Source organism: Hylobates moloch, unplaced genomic scaffold (genome assembly GCF_009828535.3).
Source record: "Hylobates moloch isolate HMO894 unplaced genomic scaffold, HMol_V3 SCAFFOLD_9, whole genome shotgun sequence".
NCBI lineage: Eukaryota > Metazoa > Chordata > Mammalia > Primates > Hylobatidae > Hylobates > Hylobates moloch.
This window is the reverse complement of record NW_026652284.1, coordinates 74,315,626-74,333,204: the sequence shown is the minus strand read 5'-3', so window position 1 is coordinate 74,333,204 and position 17,579 is coordinate 74,315,626. Positions and strand designations below refer to the sequence as shown.

The 17,579-nt window shown below is 42.0% G+C and overlaps 1 protein-coding gene across 1 annotated transcript in view; it reads left to right on the top strand.

The window, feature by feature from the left end:
• The first annotated feature begins 6,097 nt into the window (after positions 1–6,097).
• Positions 6,098–17,579, top strand: part of CDH17 (cadherin 17) — a 76,399-nt gene continuing 64,917 nt past the window's right edge. Inside the window, exons 1-2 of the mRNA XM_058444517.1 lie at positions 6,098–6,148; positions 11,535–11,633. Coding sequence (XP_058300500.1) covers positions 6,098–6,148; positions 11,535–11,633 — 150 coding nt within the window. The remainder of the gene's footprint in view (positions 6,149–11,534; positions 11,634–17,579) is intronic.

The following is a 17,579-nucleotide window of genomic DNA, read 5'->3' as shown; positions in this document are numbered from 1 at the left end:
AAATTGTTTTCAGTCAATGTTTGCTGCCTTTGTTGTTATCCGGGCTGGAAGCAGATTCAGGCTGCGGCGGGATTCCCATGTCTTCTATTGTGTGGTGGATTAAATGAGGCACTGTTCTGCAGAGCAAGCCCAGCAGCCCTGGTTCCCATCTGCAAGCAGATGCCCTGGTCTACTGTTGAGCAAGTGGCGGTGGTGGTGGTGCCCACTGGGTGAGGGGCAGCCACAGTTTGGGAACCAAGGCCTTCTTTTCAAAACTCCTTTTTTTGTTAAAAAAAAAAAAATAATAATAATAATAATAATAACCCTCTGATCTATGTTGCAAAGGGTGTGCTTGGTCTCTCAAATAATTGCCATAGAAACTGTCTGAATTTAGCCCTTGTATCTGAGGGAAATCCTGACAAATGGCAAAAATTCCACGCAGATGGTTGGACCAACTATTACAGATAGTTCAGATAAAATGCCACAGCATCCTCTGGAAATCTATTTCAATTCTTTTCCAAGTAGTGTTTGTGAGGAAACCTATGTGTCTGGCTTGGTGGTTTCGGGCAATTTCAGTGATGAAGGATGGCTTCCCATCAGCACCATCGCCACCCAGGGTACCCCATTCATGAATGGTATTGTGTCCATGGAAGGAGGAAGTGTAGGTGGGACCTGTTTGAGAGACCAAAGTCCTCTTTGACATAATCCTAGCGTTAGTGTAGTTTGCCTTGAATCATTCGGGTAAAGGCTTTGCCTTGCTGCCTCATTTGGCCGTGAGGATGTTCCTGCGTAGGCTGTTTTTAGAATATTTTCATTAGCAGGCCACCAAAAGTTGGGAATTGTGAAGAGAAATGTCCTGTTGGACAATGTTTACAGTTTTGACTAAGCAAACGTGGGTGGCAAAATGAATTTTTGACCAACAGCGTTCCAAATATTAACTCGCTGAATCTCTTAACTCTCGAAGGTAGGTATTATTATTATTATCCCTGCTTTATCGATGAGTAGACAGGGCCACGAGTCAGCCGATGGAGGAGTTAAGACCCAAGCTAGCCAGTCTAACTCCTGGGTCTGCGCTCCTAACAACCGCATGGTGTGGTAGATTTGTCTTCAAATAAATCATGGCACCCTACGTGTGGCAATGGAAAGCAGTGACTTCTGCTTCCCACTGGAAACCCTTGGTGAGGGGCAGGCCTAAATGTAAATGACAAAGTAAAGGATAAGTACACTTCTCCTTGAACTTCCTAGGTTCCATTCAAACATCCCAGACAGTGATCTCTCTGAGCATCTGACCAAAATAAGGCATTCCTTTTATTTTTATTTGCTTTTCTATCATTCAACTTGTGTTTTTCTGGAAGCCTAAAGTGTTAAAAAAAAAAAAAAAAAATCAGTTCAAAAAGAGATGATCTGGTTCGACCAGTTCTGGGTTATTTACTGAGCAGAAATCTGTTAGTGTATTCAAAGGGGGAAACAACTCTTTTCATCAACAATAAAAATGTATTACAAAATAAAGCTTTGCATGTTGAATGAGTTTCCTTTAATATATCATGTTTATTGAAAGCTCTTACAAGTGAGAACAAATTAATAAGATATCCATGTTAGGTAATCATAAATGTTTTAGAATTTACCCAACATCTGATGAGGGCTTGATATATGCAAGGGATAGTATGAAGAGCCCTGAGAAGTTAAACATAACAATTTAAAAATAAGGCCTCTGCCCTTAAGGATTTTATTTAATAGTGGCAGTAATGCTAACAGATAAATGACACAAAAAGATATATATATATCAGAACTGGCTTTGAGAGGAAGAGACTGGATGGAAATCAAGGAAGATTTCATGAAGGAAGTAGGGTTTAGGTCCTAGCTCCATGAAGGTAGACCCTGTACCCCTTTTTTTGGTACCCCAGTTCTTAGCACGGTATCTGGGACATACTAGAAGTGGTGTAGTTCATTGCTATTTAAATAATTAAGTTGAACTTAGATGGTAAGATATGAGAAGCAGAAATGAGGAAACATCTCCATCCAACCTCATTAAGCAAATATCCATTGTCCATTTTCTCCGGGCCAGGCCTTGTGCCAGGCGGGGAGAGCAGCAGGGGTGAGAGCTTGGCTGCCGGAGATCTCAGGGTACAAAGTCCATCTGGGTGGAGGCATGACTGGGTGTGGGAAGGGAGTGGCAGATAAGGCTGGAAGAGTTGGGAGCAGCATTTGAAAGATCTTGAATGCTGAGGAGTTTAAGGAGAAAGATCTCCCAGTGTGTCATTATTGCCTATATTTTTACTTGTATTAAGCAAATACAGGTTGATAGCTGACCATGTGCATTTTGCTAATATTACAGAAAACTAGTTTGTTAGGCTTAATGTCAATTTATTCATTTATGATTGATAATATCATCTTGCAATATGCTAGAACCTAAGGCTGTTACTTGTTTCTATGTGTTTTCAAACCAAATAAGTAGTCTAAAGCAGTAATGTCTCATTTAACTATGAGTTAATTCTAAAATGATGTTTAGATATGTCAACCAAATTAATTATGTTGCAAAAGCTAATTTTTAAACATTCAAGGAATTTATGAATCTAGGAGTCCTGAAGGGTTTTAATCCTAGCTTTTCCTTAAAATAGTTGTGGAATTTCAGGGCAAGTTGTTTAATTTATATAGCATGTATAAATATATATATACATATATGATATTTGTATATCTCTACAGCTCTATCTCTGTCCATGCTCTATATCACACATCTACATCTAGGTAGCTATCAAACTATATAAAGCACAGTAGCAAGAGTTGAAATTCCAGAGTTTAAACTCTGGAATTGATAATCTGGTTGGAGGCAAGGTAATGTCACTTCCTAGCTGTATGTCTTTAGGCAAATTGCTTGACTTTTAACCTCAATTTTCTCACAAAATGAGAAGAACAATTCCCAGATCATTATATCTGAGAAAATCATAGGAGCACAAACTTTTTTTTTTTTTTTTTTTTTAAGACAGAGTCTTGTTTCGTCACCCAGGCTGGAGTACAATGGCCCAGTCTCAGCTCACTGCAACCTCTGTCTTCCGGGTTCAAGCAATTCTCCTGCCTCAGCCTCCCAAGTAGCTGGGACTACAGGCGCCCACCACCACGTCTGGCTAATTTTTGTATTTTTAGTAGAGACGGGGTTTCACTATGTTGGCCAGGCTTGTCTGGAACTGCTGACTTCGTGATCTGCCTGCCTCAGCCTCCCAAAATGCTGGGATTACAGGCCTGAGCCACTGTGCCTGGCCAAGAGGACAAACTTATTATTTGAGCAATGGCTATGTGTTTTCCATGTGAGGAGACTAAGGCACCGAAAGATGAAGTAGTATATCCATAGCCACATAGCTATAGAGAGCAGTGCTGTGTTGCTAGGCCAGCTTTCTGACTCCAAGCCTACCTGCTATACCACTCCGTTACTGTTCTTATTTTTAATTTTTATTTATTATTTATTTTTATTTTTTAGACAGGGTCTCGCTCTGTCACCCAGGCTGCAGTGCAGTGGCACAATCACGGCTGGCTGCAACCTCTGCCTCCTGGGCTCAAGTGATCCTCCCACCTCAGCCTCCCAAGTGAAGTGGCATCATTGTCTGGGGTAAATAACTGAGGTCATCAACTCAGGGCAGGGAAATAGAAAACTCGGACAAACAAGAAGTGAGTTTAAGAGCAGAGGTTTAATAGGCGAAAGAAAGAGAAAGGAGATTAGCTCCGTCTCCTGCAGAGAGAGGGGGGTGCCCTAGTGGGTCTTCTGGTTTCGTGGTGAAATGGCACGGGGTTTTATATCTGAGCTTGAGGAGGCGGTATCTGATTTACACAGGGCTGGAGAGATTGGTTGGACCAGGTGTGATGTTTGCATAGTGCGTGAAGAAGCTGGCCTAATCTTTTATGATGCAGATGGGTTCTCTACCTGGCTAGCACCATATTGTCTGTCCCTTACTGTACACGTGGTTACAAAGAAAAGGGAAGATGGAGCCGCCATGTTGAACATGCCTGGCCCCCAGGTAGCCTTTTCCTATTGGCTGAGCTGCTGGCATTCACCTGTGCAAACTTCCAGCTTGCTTATCTATGTCTGCAGCTCGATTCTACAGGCTGCTTTTTGTTAAAAGGAAACCTTACCGAGGACTCTCTTACCCTTACTATCTGCCTAAATAATTTCTTTCCAGCTCCTGTATCACAAGTAGCTGGGACTACAGGCAATGAGTCACCACACCCGGCTAATTTTTGTGTTTTTAGTAGAGATGGGGCCAGGCTGTTCTCGCCATGTTGGCCAGGCTGGTCTCAAACTCGTGAGCTCAAGCGATCCACCTGCCCCGGCCTCCCAAAGTGCTGGGCTTCTAGGTGTGAACCACTGTTTCCAGCCTGTTACTGTTTTTAAAGACCTCTCCACAAATCTACATCCTGGGTGATGCTTAATAAAGGATTGTTTCTTTATCTCTCAGAACATTGGTGAGGCTAAAATGAAATAGCATTTTTACCCTTTAAAGTTCAAATATAAGTTATGCAAATGTAGGGCATGTAAAATTTTCAGGATCTAAATTTTTAGAGTGGTTAAAATGTTAGTGAAATTTTTTCCATGCTGGTGATATTAGTGATATGTGTTCAATGTAGAAAAACTTTAAAGAATAAGATGATGAAGTAAACCAAGATTATTCCTAATCTTTAGAGATAATAAAGTGATAGGAATTTTAGTGAAATAAATACACTGAAAAAATTTTCTTGACTCGGCCAGGCGTGGTGGCTCACGCCTGTAATACCAACACTTTGGGAGGCTGAGGCGGGCAGATCACGAGGTCAGGAGATTGAGACCATCGTGGCTAACACGGCGAAACCCCATCTCTACTAAAAATACAAAAAATTCGCCGGGCGTGGTGGCTGGCGCCTGCAGTCCCAGCTACTCGGGAGGCTGAGGAAGGAGAATGGTGTGAACCTGGGAGGCGGAGCTTGCAATAAGCTGAGATCGTGCCACTGCACTCCAGCCTGGGCGACAGAGCAAGACTCTGTCTCCAAAAAAAAAAAAAAAAAAAAAAATTTCCTTGACTGTCTTTTGGGGAGGGGGCAGACCAAACTTATGGCACGTAACAATACTGTTTTCCAGGCCATGTGGAAAATTTATCTCACATCTTAAAATCAATTAGTTATGACATGTCTCATAGTGAAAGTTATAATCTCTGTGAAATGGGAAGCCTTAAGGAGGAAGGGAAAAATAATATTGGACAGGGGAAAATAAGGACAGAGTTTAGATTTTTGTTTGATCTCTTTTGGAATAGTAAGAAGTAAATTGTTTCTTAGGTTTATTGTGTAGGTAATGACAATATCTAGAAGACAAAAGAGGCAGCTGGTGACATCTTTGAATGAAGAATTGTGAGCATTCTTGAGTTCTTTCCACTTGCGGAATCTATGTTTGTGGCTTTGAATAAAAATGTTTAGTTATCCTGGCATTTGCCAAAATACATCTTCTCCATCTGTATAATAGGAGTGAAAGGAACACTCATTGTTTGCTGGGCACAGTGGCTCACACCTGTAATCCCAGCACTTTGGGAGGCCGACTCAGGCAGATCACCTGAAGTCAGGAGTTCGAAACTAGCCTGGTCACCATGGTGAAGTCCTGTCTCTACTAAAAATAAAAAAAATTAGCCAGGCATGGTGACAGACATTTGTAATCCCAGCTACTTGGGGGCTAAGATGGGAGAATTGCTTGAACCCAGGAGGTGGAGGTTGCAGTGAGATGAGATTGCACCACTGCACTCCAGCCTGGATGACAAAATGAGACTGTGTTTCAAAAAACCCCAAAACAAACACTCATTGCCTATCATTTAAGATGCTGAAATGAAGAAGATCATAACAAAGCAAAGCAGTTAGATAAATGGAATTACCGTGAGCATGTTTTGAGATGTTGGCTTGCATATTGCTATGGATGATGTGCATGAAGCTTCTGGAAGACTGGGCTGCTCCATATAGAGGAGAGGCTGGCCTTTCGGGATACCATTTTACTAGGTTTATAACTGGATATCATCCATTGATTCTTACTGATTGGAAAGACGTGATTTTAACAGACTGGTAACTAACCATTTTTATCTTTGTTTCCTTCACAGGAATTTGAATAAAGAAAACTATGATACTTCAGGCCCATCTTCACTCCCTGTGTCTTCTTATGCTTTATTTGGTAAGAGAAGAGGCTGTTCTTCTCTATTTGTTTACTAGAATATTTTCTGCTATCTTTCTACCCCACACCAGGGAAAGAATGGCTATTATTACTTAAAAAAAGATGACCTATCAAAATTAAGTTGTTGTATAGAATGGAAACATAGCTTGTTCCATTGCGATATTTTCAATGAAATGGCTACAAATCACACGTCTGCCCTCAACTAGGGAATGTATTTTCTTTCCAGCTCTTAAAAGCCAACACCAGTTATGGGTAATGTTGAAAACAAATCTATCTATGTATAGCTCAGGGAATCTGGAATGACATTGCACTGATACATGAATTAGTCTATGTCCCTTAATCTTGACTTTCTTTTTTAAACTTTGCATGTGAAACTTACCACCAAAACATCAAGAAAAGCATTTTCTCTATTTTCAGCCCTGCTCTGCTCTATACTTTTCTTCTCATCAACGGTTTGGAATTTTCTGGTTGTCTTTAACCATTTGTTGGGTTAACCCTATTGACTGACAGGCTTCTAGAGCTTGGAGCTGGATAGAAACTGGGGAGTCCTCACCCTTGACCTTGGGGTAAACAGTAGATGCCTTTTTTAAAAATCTATGTGACTTCTGAGGTTCATAAAGGTTGCCCCCAAAATTGCTGTATTATGAAATGAGATTATAAGATTTAGAGGAAGCATTTGTTCTTTTTTTTTTTTTTTTTTAAAGAAAGAAGCTTCTAGATCCTCATACCTCAAATCTTACCTTCTTTCTTCTGGGATCCATAAATAATACATCAAATTTCAAGTCCCAAAAAATACCCTAGAGCTCACATAGTGACAGCGTGAAATTGAATGAAACTTGAAAACTATCAGAGCCTTCCTCCCAGGGGAAATCTGCAGTTCAAGCTTTATGAGAAGCCTGAGTCCTCACAGCCTGCAGGCTCAAAGCCTGTCCCCAGGATTGTTGAAGGGCTGGATCAAACATCCCCACTTGACCTCTCTCCTCATGCTACCCCCTCAAATGCCCTTTGTCACCTATGTTATCCCAGGGTAGTGACAAAGTCAGACATGGATTCAAATTTGGTGCTTCCACTTCCACTACCAGTGATAAGAATTTGGTGAGTTACCTAAGCTTTGAACCTCAGTTTTCTGCCCTGTGAAATGGATCTAATAATAGTACTTGTCTTATGGGATTTTGTGGCAATTCAATGAGATACTGCATTTACAAAGCTCTTGGATCAGTGACTGGCAGTTAAACACACAATAAACATTAGCTACTATAATTACTACAGCATTTTAAGTATTCAGTGTCTATGTCCATATGGACCCTGACCTCCATGAAAAATGGACTGTGTTTTTATCATCTTTGCAGATTCAGCACTGAGCACACTGCTAAATTATTTAATAATAATATCAAATTATTAGGCCTCATTTGCTTCTTGTCTGAGAAGGGAACATGCATTTTTATTCCTGGATGAAAGGTGAAAATAAGGTTTCCTTCTCTCTACTCTCAGCCCAGTGGGATTTCTATCTAGAGTGAAAATACTGCCCAACCACTGCTGGCAGCAGTGCCTTGCCCAGGTGAGAGCCACAAGCACAGCTGTCTCTGGGTGAAGTCAGGGAGTGGAATTTCAGGGGTATTGGGAAGGAGCCACTTCTCTCTCCTACCTCCTCCCAAGGCCTCTTCTATGAAGACAGGAAGTTTGCTTGAAGAATCTTGCCTTCTGCATAGGGCTTTATTCAACAGAGGCACTAATTTACTCCAGACTGCGAGTAGATCTTCTGTTCTCTTCCAAGAGATAGATTTATCAGAGGGTTAGAAAGACAAATACAGCATTGATGTACTTCAAGAGCACCAAAGAGAGAATAAATAAGTGATCCAGGGTTTCGGAAACGGTACTGAACAGGGAATCGGAGGAAACCAAGGCAAAGTCATCTGTTTTGGAGTTATGCCTGGGCCTTCCAGAAAGAAGATGAGTTTGGTACAAATACTACATAGTCACTGCACTGAGCTCTTGATAGAGCTACCAGGTAGGTGAACCTGGCAATTGCCATGTCCTTTGACCTGGAAGGCAGTAACAATGTGGTTAAGAGTTGGGGCTTGGTGGTCCAATGGCGCTGGGTCCGGTCTGGAGGTAGCTCTATCTCTGAATGCTTTGCTTCTACTGTGGGACTTCTCTGGAGATACTTTCTTGATAGCACTGGTCAGAAGAAATGATATCATGTGGTGATCTAGTCCCATTACTGCCACATAAAAGATGCTAAAAATGACTTTAAGATGGCAGTTCCATTCTCTTCCTTTCGCCTCCTTGTGCAAGATGGAAAATGCTATTCCCTCCAACTCCTGCATAAAGCCGCCCTCTTGTCCTTTCACAAGTTTCCACCACACCATCTTTCCCACTTCTAGGGAATGCGGCTTGATGATTCACAGTGTGCACATGCACTTTGAAATCTTTATAGCCCCAATAGCCATGTTTATTGGCAGGAAGAGAGATTTGTTGCCCTGATACGAGCACGCAATTTTGAACCCTGGAACCAAGACTTGATTCTCATTTTCTGATGGGTGAACCAGCTTGTCCTTGTTGGAAAAGTGCAGCCTTGTTTGTGTGTGGCTAATGTAGTTTTCACTGGTGTGACTAACTGAAAGACTGCTTGCTGACATGAATGCAAAGCTGATAATGATAGTTGGCTGTTAAGCAGCAGCTCCACAGAAAGCACTGACCTCACTTAACCAGCCATGGTGGTACCTGGACATATGTCCTGCACATCCCGTTCTTATGCCCTGCCTTCTAGAGGAGTTGATGGAACAGGAAAAGATGTGGAAAAGGAGTGAAAGGGAAGAAGAGCTCCCAAAAGAAGATAAACTTAGAAAGGAGGAGATGGGCTAGAAGTCCGGCAAAATTACTTTGTGAGTTAAGAATGCATTTTCTTTGCCGGGCATGGCAGCTCATGCCTGTAATCCCAGCATTTGGGGAGGCTGAGGCGGGTGGATCACCTGAGGTCAGGAGTTCAAGATCAGCCTGGCCAACATGGTGAAACCCCATCTCTACTAAAAATATAAAAAATTAGCCAGGTGTGGTGGTGGGTGCCTGTAATGCCAGCTACTCAGGAGGCTGAGGCAGGAGAATCGCTTGAACCTGGGAGGCAGATGTTGCAGGGAGCCGAGATCATGCCACTGCGCTCCAGCCTCAGCAACAAAAGCAAAACTCTGTCTCAAAAAAAAAAAAAAAAAAAAAAAAAAAGCATTTTCTTGCAAGTAACAGGAAATTTGACTTATTTGACTTTAGAGCATTTTAAATAAATAGGAGTTTATTTTCCTCAGATAACAAGAAGTCTGAAGTAGACAATCCAGGGCAGGTTTAGCAATTCCATGATGTTGCAGAGACTTGGGTTACTTTCTCTTTGCTACACCATTTTTTGAGCTGGTTTGTCCTATCAGGGTTCATCACGGCTGCCCCAACTGCAGACACAAGGTCCATTGTCTCAGCAAGAGCCACAGGAAAGGGCAATGGCAGCCACAACTACTCTTTTTTTAAAATCAGGAAAATGGAAGCTTGACCACCCTCAGTGGACTTCCCCTCTCATTTCATGAACCAGAACTGGGCCACTTGGCCACTTTCCTAGCTGCAAGTGAGCCTGGGAAAGCGAACACTCGGTTTGCCAGCCTCTGTGGTGGGAGGCAGCAAAGGAGAGGGTTTGGCAGTGGCCCAGGGGCAGCAAATCTAAGGCCCTACCACAAATCTGAGAACAGAAGACCAAACTTCAAAGCCCCTGTGTTCTCATTCATTATTGCTCTTTTGCCAGACATCCAGCATCCAACTTAGTCAAGATGCCCTAAACTGAGGGATCTAGCATAAGACCTTTCTCTGATCACTGGCATATTGATGGCTTCTGGGTATTCCCAGCAGGGAGCAGTTTCCGTGGCAAGAGTGTGCTTGCTCTCCCTAAATAACTGGAAAATAAATGGTTTTCCCCCAACCTAGTGGCACCTGGACATCTGTCCTGCATACCCAGTTCAGGGAGTGAGAAGATTTTTTACTCTTTTATTTTTATTGTCTAGCTCCAAAAACCATTGGCTTGCCACATCATGCTTCTGATTTCAATCTCTTTCACCCCTGATTTCCACCACAAATGGGAGACTCAAAGACCTGCCCGGGAAGGAGAGAAGGCCAGCGTGGGGATGAAGCACTAAATCCCTGGTCCTAGAGGGTGCTCCAACGTGGGTGCATGACTGGCTGTCCCTTCCCGTGGGTGCCCACTCCACTGCCTTCAGAGGTGCTGTTGTGGTGAGGGCTACAGTGATGCTCCCCATGTTCTGAGACTGGGAATGGTGGGAGTCACACGCTCACGCACATCTTCAGTGCAGCCTGCCGGTTTTCCCTCCAGGTTGTCTTGGCTGTTTCACCTGCTCTGGTGGGTGCTGGTGCATAGAGGCTGAGAGGGCCGGTTCCAGAGTTGCAGGTTCAAATCTTGCTTCCAGCCACTACCTGGGCAAATAATTTAACCTCTTTGTGTCTTAGTGTCATCACCTGTTAAACAAGAGTAACAATAGTAACTTTCTCCCAGAGGGTTGTTGTCATGATTAAATGTGCTTAGGACAGAGCTCCACATGTACTAACTTAGCAAGCGTGAGCCACTCTTCTTACCATCCCAGCCACATTCACTACTACTCCAGTTGACTTGGGTGTCTGCAGAGCCTGCTTAGCTTTCAGGTTTAGGGTCTTTGGATTTTAGAACCATTGTGGGGCTACTGCTTAAAGTAAACATTTTGTGCTTTTATTGTTTTTTTCTAAATGAATGTAAAGGGCTAATCAAATGTTAAAATAGTAAGCTTTGCTTAAAGTTATAGTTCAAATTCAGATTCAAATTTGGCTAAAACTTACCGTGTAACTGTGCCAAGCAAACTTTGTACTAAATACATCTATATTTTCTTTCTCCCCCTTATAAATTCAAAACTCTAGAGTGCTGGCAATCTGCTGTAAATGTCTTTATAAAATAAAAAGAGTGGAGGGAGGTGTTTTATGAAGCTGGAGTAAAAACATACAGAATTTAGAAGACAGTGTGGGATTGTGGAAGACCATGGGCTTTAGTTCAGTTAGGCCTGAGCATGTGTGCTGTGTTAACCTTTTTAAGCTTCATTTGTAATATGGGGATGTTAACATTCTTCTCATACATGATTCTTCTCATCTCACATTCTTCTCAGATGTTTAAGAAAAGCAATGAAAAGGTTTGTAACAAGCTACTTTGACATGGTAGAGCTTCAACAGCTATTAAACTCTTTCCTGTTTTGATCAGATTTCGGCCATGATAGAATCCTATGTTTCGTATATTGGTGCTGGAAGCCCTAATAAAATCAATGAGTGACACAGACACATTCATACAAGATGCTAATTTTCTCTTTTTTAACAGGCAACTGGATATGGCCAAGAGGGGAAGTTTAGTGGACCCCTGAAACCCATGACATTTTCTATTTATGAAGGCCAAGAACCGAGTCAAATTATATTCCAGGTAAAAGCTACCCTTGATCACTCTCCTCTTGATTTTGTATGTTCTCTTGGTGGACTTTTACTCCCTTATCTATTGTACAGCAGGAAATAAAATAAAGGCATGGCATTCTCATTATCAAGAATGATTTCAGAAGCTAAGTTAAACACAGAGATGAGTGGCCTCAGTATTGTACCTGACATTCTATTTGGACTTCCTCAATCATCTCTGGGGCGAGTGCTCCCAGCCCTCTGCAGGGAGCTTGGTGCCTGCAGGCTCTGCCTCTCCCCTAGAGTAGAAAGGGAACCTATCTCTGGAGAGGGGAATGACCATCCACCCTCGAGGCTGTCTGATCAATGAGCTTGCTGCTTCAAATACTGGAAGACACGGCTTCTCTGGAGTCAGTGCTAGAATGAGCTTTTTGGCCAGAGGCTTGCCTTTTCCTTACCACCTTCTCTGAGCCCCCACCTGGGCCATTGTCAAGGTGCGCTGGGAGGTGAATGTTTTATTTAGGTAGATAACCATGAACAGTATCAGATGGATGAGGCAGTCTGCAGGTGGGAGTAAGGGAAGGGATCTAAGTCCCATCTTAAGTGCTATTAAAGACACAGAAATAATCCTGGAAATGTAGTGGAGAAGGTGAAAACACTACTGTATTTACCAGACGTCCCCTGAGAAAGTCACTTGGCCCTGAAGTGATTGGAGGATGCTGATGAGCCTCTTGGGGGTGCCTGTGACCCCTCCCCATCCCATGAACCAGGGAAGTGGCAGAGGTTGCTGAGCTACCTTCTAAGGCAAGTGCCTTCCATTAACTGCTAAAAATTTACAGACGGCCCTCTGTATCTGTGGGTTTACGCATCAGCAAATTCAACCAACAGAGAATCAAATATATTTGGGAAAAACAATAAAAATAATACAAATTAAAAAATACAGTATAACAATCATTTACATAGCATTTACATTGTATCAGGTATTATAAATAATCTAGAGATGGGAGAATGCGAGTAGTTTCCATGACCATAATACACCACTTTATATAAGGGCCTTCAGCATCTGTGGATTTTGGTATCTGCGTGGGTCCAGGAATGAGCCCCCACCAATGCCAAGGAACAACTGTATTGTGCTGGACAGTTCCCCTCCACAGAGGAGAGGCTGAAAGCTGTCTCTCTTCCCCTTTCTTTCATTGGTACCAGCTTAGGGCAAAGGGCCCCAGAGTAACAGCTGGCAGGGTCATGCTTGCATGTCTATGCAGCCTGGTTAGGTAGGGTGTTATAAGGGGCCTCAACCTCTCCAGGCAGGGAAGTCAGGGCCTGAGGAAGCAGTGAATGTGTTGAGAGCTGGAGGTTGACAGGAATTGACTTGGTGAGGAAGGGAGAGAAGAGAGCTCAGAAAAGGCCCGGCAGGGATGGCTGCCCTCTGCCAGGAGAGGGCAGGGGACATATTGAGGACTGGCAGAAGGCCATGCAGGTAGGGAGGATGGAGCCAGGAGGAGCAGGTGGGAGAGGAGGCCACAGAGACAGGGAGGACCCTGACTCCTAAGGATCTTGAGTTTTTCTCAAAAGCAATGGATCTGAATCAAGACTCTGTTGAGAAAAGGTCACTCTGGCTACAAACTAGAGGAGGAAAGAGAGGATTCAGGGAACTGGCTTAGGAGACTCTGGCAGGGGCTCACACAGAGTTGAATTACTTACTTTCTTTCACAGACTTTCTTTTATTAACCATGTATGGAGTGACTACTGCATATACCAGGTGCTCTGCTGGGTAATGTAGATATGAGATGACCCCGACTCCATCCCTGCCCCGGTGAGCTTACCAGCTAGTAAGAGAAAACTAACAAGGAAACAGACACATGCACTGAAGGTTCTCATGGGAGGCTGGTGGGATGTGGAGGGGGCAGAGGGTAAGCTAAGAAAGAGTGACTGATTTTTATTTATGTTTATTTTTTAATGGACAAAATTGCACATATTGTGTACAATGTGTTTTGAAATATAGAGAGAAATGACAAAATCAAGCTAATTAACATATGCATTATCTCGCTTATCTCTTTTTTGTGGTGAGAACACTTAAAATCTAAGAATGATCAATTTCAAATAAAGATGGTAGTGAGTGAACAGAAGAGGTTTCATTGACTCCTAAACTGAGTACTCAAAAATGAGCAGATGCTCCCAGTCAGGAAGCAGGTACTGAGTACAGGATGGGAAAAAGCCTGGGGGTGTGCACTTGTCAAGAAAATGACAGTTGGCATGTGGGCCAGAGTCTAGAGTGGGAGACAGGATGCAGTCAAGGTCTGCATGCCTGCTGAGGTCAGCACGGGCTGGACTGGCCCTTCGTCCTATAGTAGGCTGCAGGGTGCTGCTGGAGGGTTTCAACGAGGAAAACCATAACTAGATTTGTGCTGTAGAAGCTTACTATGTGATCACTCAGAGCATGAGCTGAAAGGGGGTAGGCCTAGAGGTTAAAAGGATTTTAGAAAACTGTTTTCAATAGTTCAACTATTGAACTATTGAGGGAAGTGAGGGAGGCCTGGTTTGAGTAACTATAGAGGTCTGAATGTTGGTGTCCCCACAAAGTTCATATGTTGAAGCCTAATCTCCAATGTAATAATATCAAGAGTTAGGGTCTTTGGTGGGTGATTAGATCATGAGGGCTCTGCCTCTATGAATAGGATTAGTGCCCTTATAAAAGAGGCTTGGGGGTTCCTGTTTGCCTCTTCTGCCATGTAAGGACACATGGAAGGTGCAATCTGTGAGGAGTGGGCCCTCACCAGACACTGAATCTGCTGGTTGGATTTCTCAGCCTTCAGAACTATGAGCGATGAACTTCTGTTGTTTATGTTACTGAATGAGCACGGGGGTGAGGGAACAGAAAGAGGGATAACTCTTAGGTCTCTGGCTTGCTTGACTGGGTAGTTAGTGGTGTCACCGAGTGAGAGAGAGAGAGAGAGAGAGTACAGCAAAAGATTTAGAGAAAAGTGAATGAGTTTTAGGCTTATTGATTTTAAGGTTATCTGTGGGACAGCCAGGTGGAGAGGTCTAAGACAGTGTTAATAGGGGTCAGGAGATTCAGACTGGGGAGCCTTCCTCATATAGGTGCCAATAGAGTGCTTGGGTGTGACATAGATACCTGTCTGTGGTGAGTTATCTCAACTACCCTTAGGGGCTAGCTGAGTGATAAATGAAGCCATCTGGAAAAAAGAAAAACAACAGCCAAACAACAACAAAAAACAGACATGAGAAAAAAACCCAACTGCACAAATATGAAATCAAAAGCTTTCTCATACTTGTCTTTAGTATTTGGGACAAGAGGGAGTAGTGGGGACGGTGACAAACTGAAAGTAAGTCAAAAGGGGATAGGCTTAATTTAGCTCCAGACAATTTTCACGAGTTAGAATTTGGGTACTACTGTACTAGATTTTATAATTTTCCTAGAAAAGCCATAAAATGTTATGTTTATATAAAATTCACGGATGTAAAAAAATTGGCATAGTTTTTTTTAATTACAAGCTAAACAAAACATATTTGTGAAACAAAGTTTGTGGCTACTTCTGAGATTCCTGTATGAAAAGACTCAAGGTCAAAATAGAGTAGGTGTTCTGTGAGTACAGGTCCACACTCCATTGAAGAGAATCAGGATTGTACATAGATGCAATCTTCAACTTACAAGCTTTACCACTGACAAACATCCAGACCTAGAAACTGTTCAGTAGGATCATTCCAGAGTCTCTGGGGATACTAGCCAGTAAAAATCATTCCTTGGGCTGCTCCACGTTTTTTTGTTTGTTTGTTTTTGTTTTTCTGTTAGCCATGCTGCAAAGTTATCCCTTCTTGGCATGAAATGATAGCCTGGTTATCATGGTTGAATGTTGCTTCTTTATAGGGGTGTGCGTGTGCGTGTGTGTGTGTGTGTGTGTGTGTGTGTGTAAGTATGTATGTTGGGGTAGGGTGTGGGGTTGGGATGACAGAGTAGTGAGAAGATGATGGAGAGGATTTTCTTTTTAGAATCACAGAAGTTTCATGCTAGAAAAGACACTGGGGAGTTTTGGTACAACTGCTTGTTTTAAAAATGGGGAAACTGAGGCTTAAGTTAGTTAATGGCAGAGGCAATAATAGAACACAGGTCTCCTGAATTCTAGTCAAGCACATTCTGCTCTCTCCGTCTTTGTATGTGGAAAGAATGCAGCAAACCCAGCCTTGGTAAGATGTGCTCGGAGCTCTTTGCTTCAGTGGTGGGGAGGAGGTAGGTGTACAGATCTTCTCATCCAGCACCTGGACCTATGGAGGCATGAAGAACACTCATTGCCCCATGAGGTTGGTTCTTGGGTTTTTAATATATCCTCAAAAATAAAATGAACTGAACCACCATACACTTCTTTCATTGTGGATTTTCAACTAGTGCCAGCTCTGTACTCACCAGGGGCTTCCAGATTATTAGACAGTGTGATATAAATCTGAGAGAGGTCTTTTTTTTCTCATTTTAAATGAGATGTAGTCCTAAAAATTCATGCCTCTAAAATTCAGTAGCTTTTAGTATCTAAAAAGACATGCAAATATCACTGTTATCTAATTCCAGAACATTTCCATCAGCCTCCAGAGAAATCCTATGCCTATTAATAGTCACTCTCCAGCCTCTACTCCCCTCAGCCTTGGGCAACCACTAATCTACTCTTGATCTCTATAGATTTGCCTGTTCTAGACATTTCATGTAAATGGAATCATACAACATGTGGCCTTTTATGTATGACTTCTTTTATGTACCATAGTGTTTTAAACATTCATCCATGTTGGTAACATGTACCAGAACTCCATTCCTTTTTATGAGTGAGTGATATTCCATCATCTGGATATATCACATTTTGGATATCCATGTGTCAATTGATGGACTTTTTTTTTTCATTTATGGCTATAATGAATAATGCTGCTATGGCTATTCATGTACAACTTTTTATGAGGACATGTTTTCGATTCTCTTGGACACACACACACACACACACACTCAGTAGCAGGACTGCTGGGTCAAAGTCAATTCTGTTTAAACTTTTGAGAAACCACAAACTGTTCTCCAAAGCAGCTGAACCATTTTACATTTTCACCAGCAATGTATGAGTTCCAATTTCTCCATATCCTTAGCACTTGTTATTATCTGTCTTTTTTTTTTTTTTAATTATAGCTATCCTAGTGGTTGTGAAGTGGTATTTCTTTGTGGTTTTGGTTTATATTTCCTTAATGACTGATGTTGAGTATCTTTTCATGCGTCAATTGACTGTTCATATATCTTCTTGGGAGAAATGTCTATTCAAATCCTTTGCCTACTTTTAATCAGGTTATTTGTCTTTTTATTGTTGTAAGAATTATTTACATATTCCGTATACAAGTTCTCTCCCTTATCAAATATGATTTGCAGCAAGTATTTTCTCACATTCTATAAGTTATCTTTTCACTTTCTTGGTAGTGTCCTTTGAAGCACAAATGCTTTGAATTTCGATGAAGTCCAATTTATATTGTTATTGTTATTTGTACTTTTGATGTCATATCTAAGAAACCATTTCCTCATTCAGGGTCATAAAGATTTGTGTCTATGCTTTCTTCTCAGAGTTTTATAGTTTTAGTTTTTCTGTTTAGGTCTTTGATCCATTTTGAGATAATTTTGTGTATGGTATGGAGTAAGGGTCCAACTTCATTCTTTTGCATGTGGATATCCAGTTGTTCTAGCACCATTTATTGAAAACACGATTCTTTCCCCCACTGAATTTAGTATCCTCATCAGAAATCAATTGAATTGTTTCTGGACTCCCACTTTGATTCCATTGATCTATGTATGTTTATGCCAGTACTGCATTATCTGGAACTACACCTTTGTAGTAAATTTTGAAATTAGAGAATGTTAAGTCTTCCCACTTTGTTGTTGGCTATTCTGAGTCCCCTGTATTTCCATATGAATTTTAGGATCAGCCTGTAAATTCTATAAACAAGG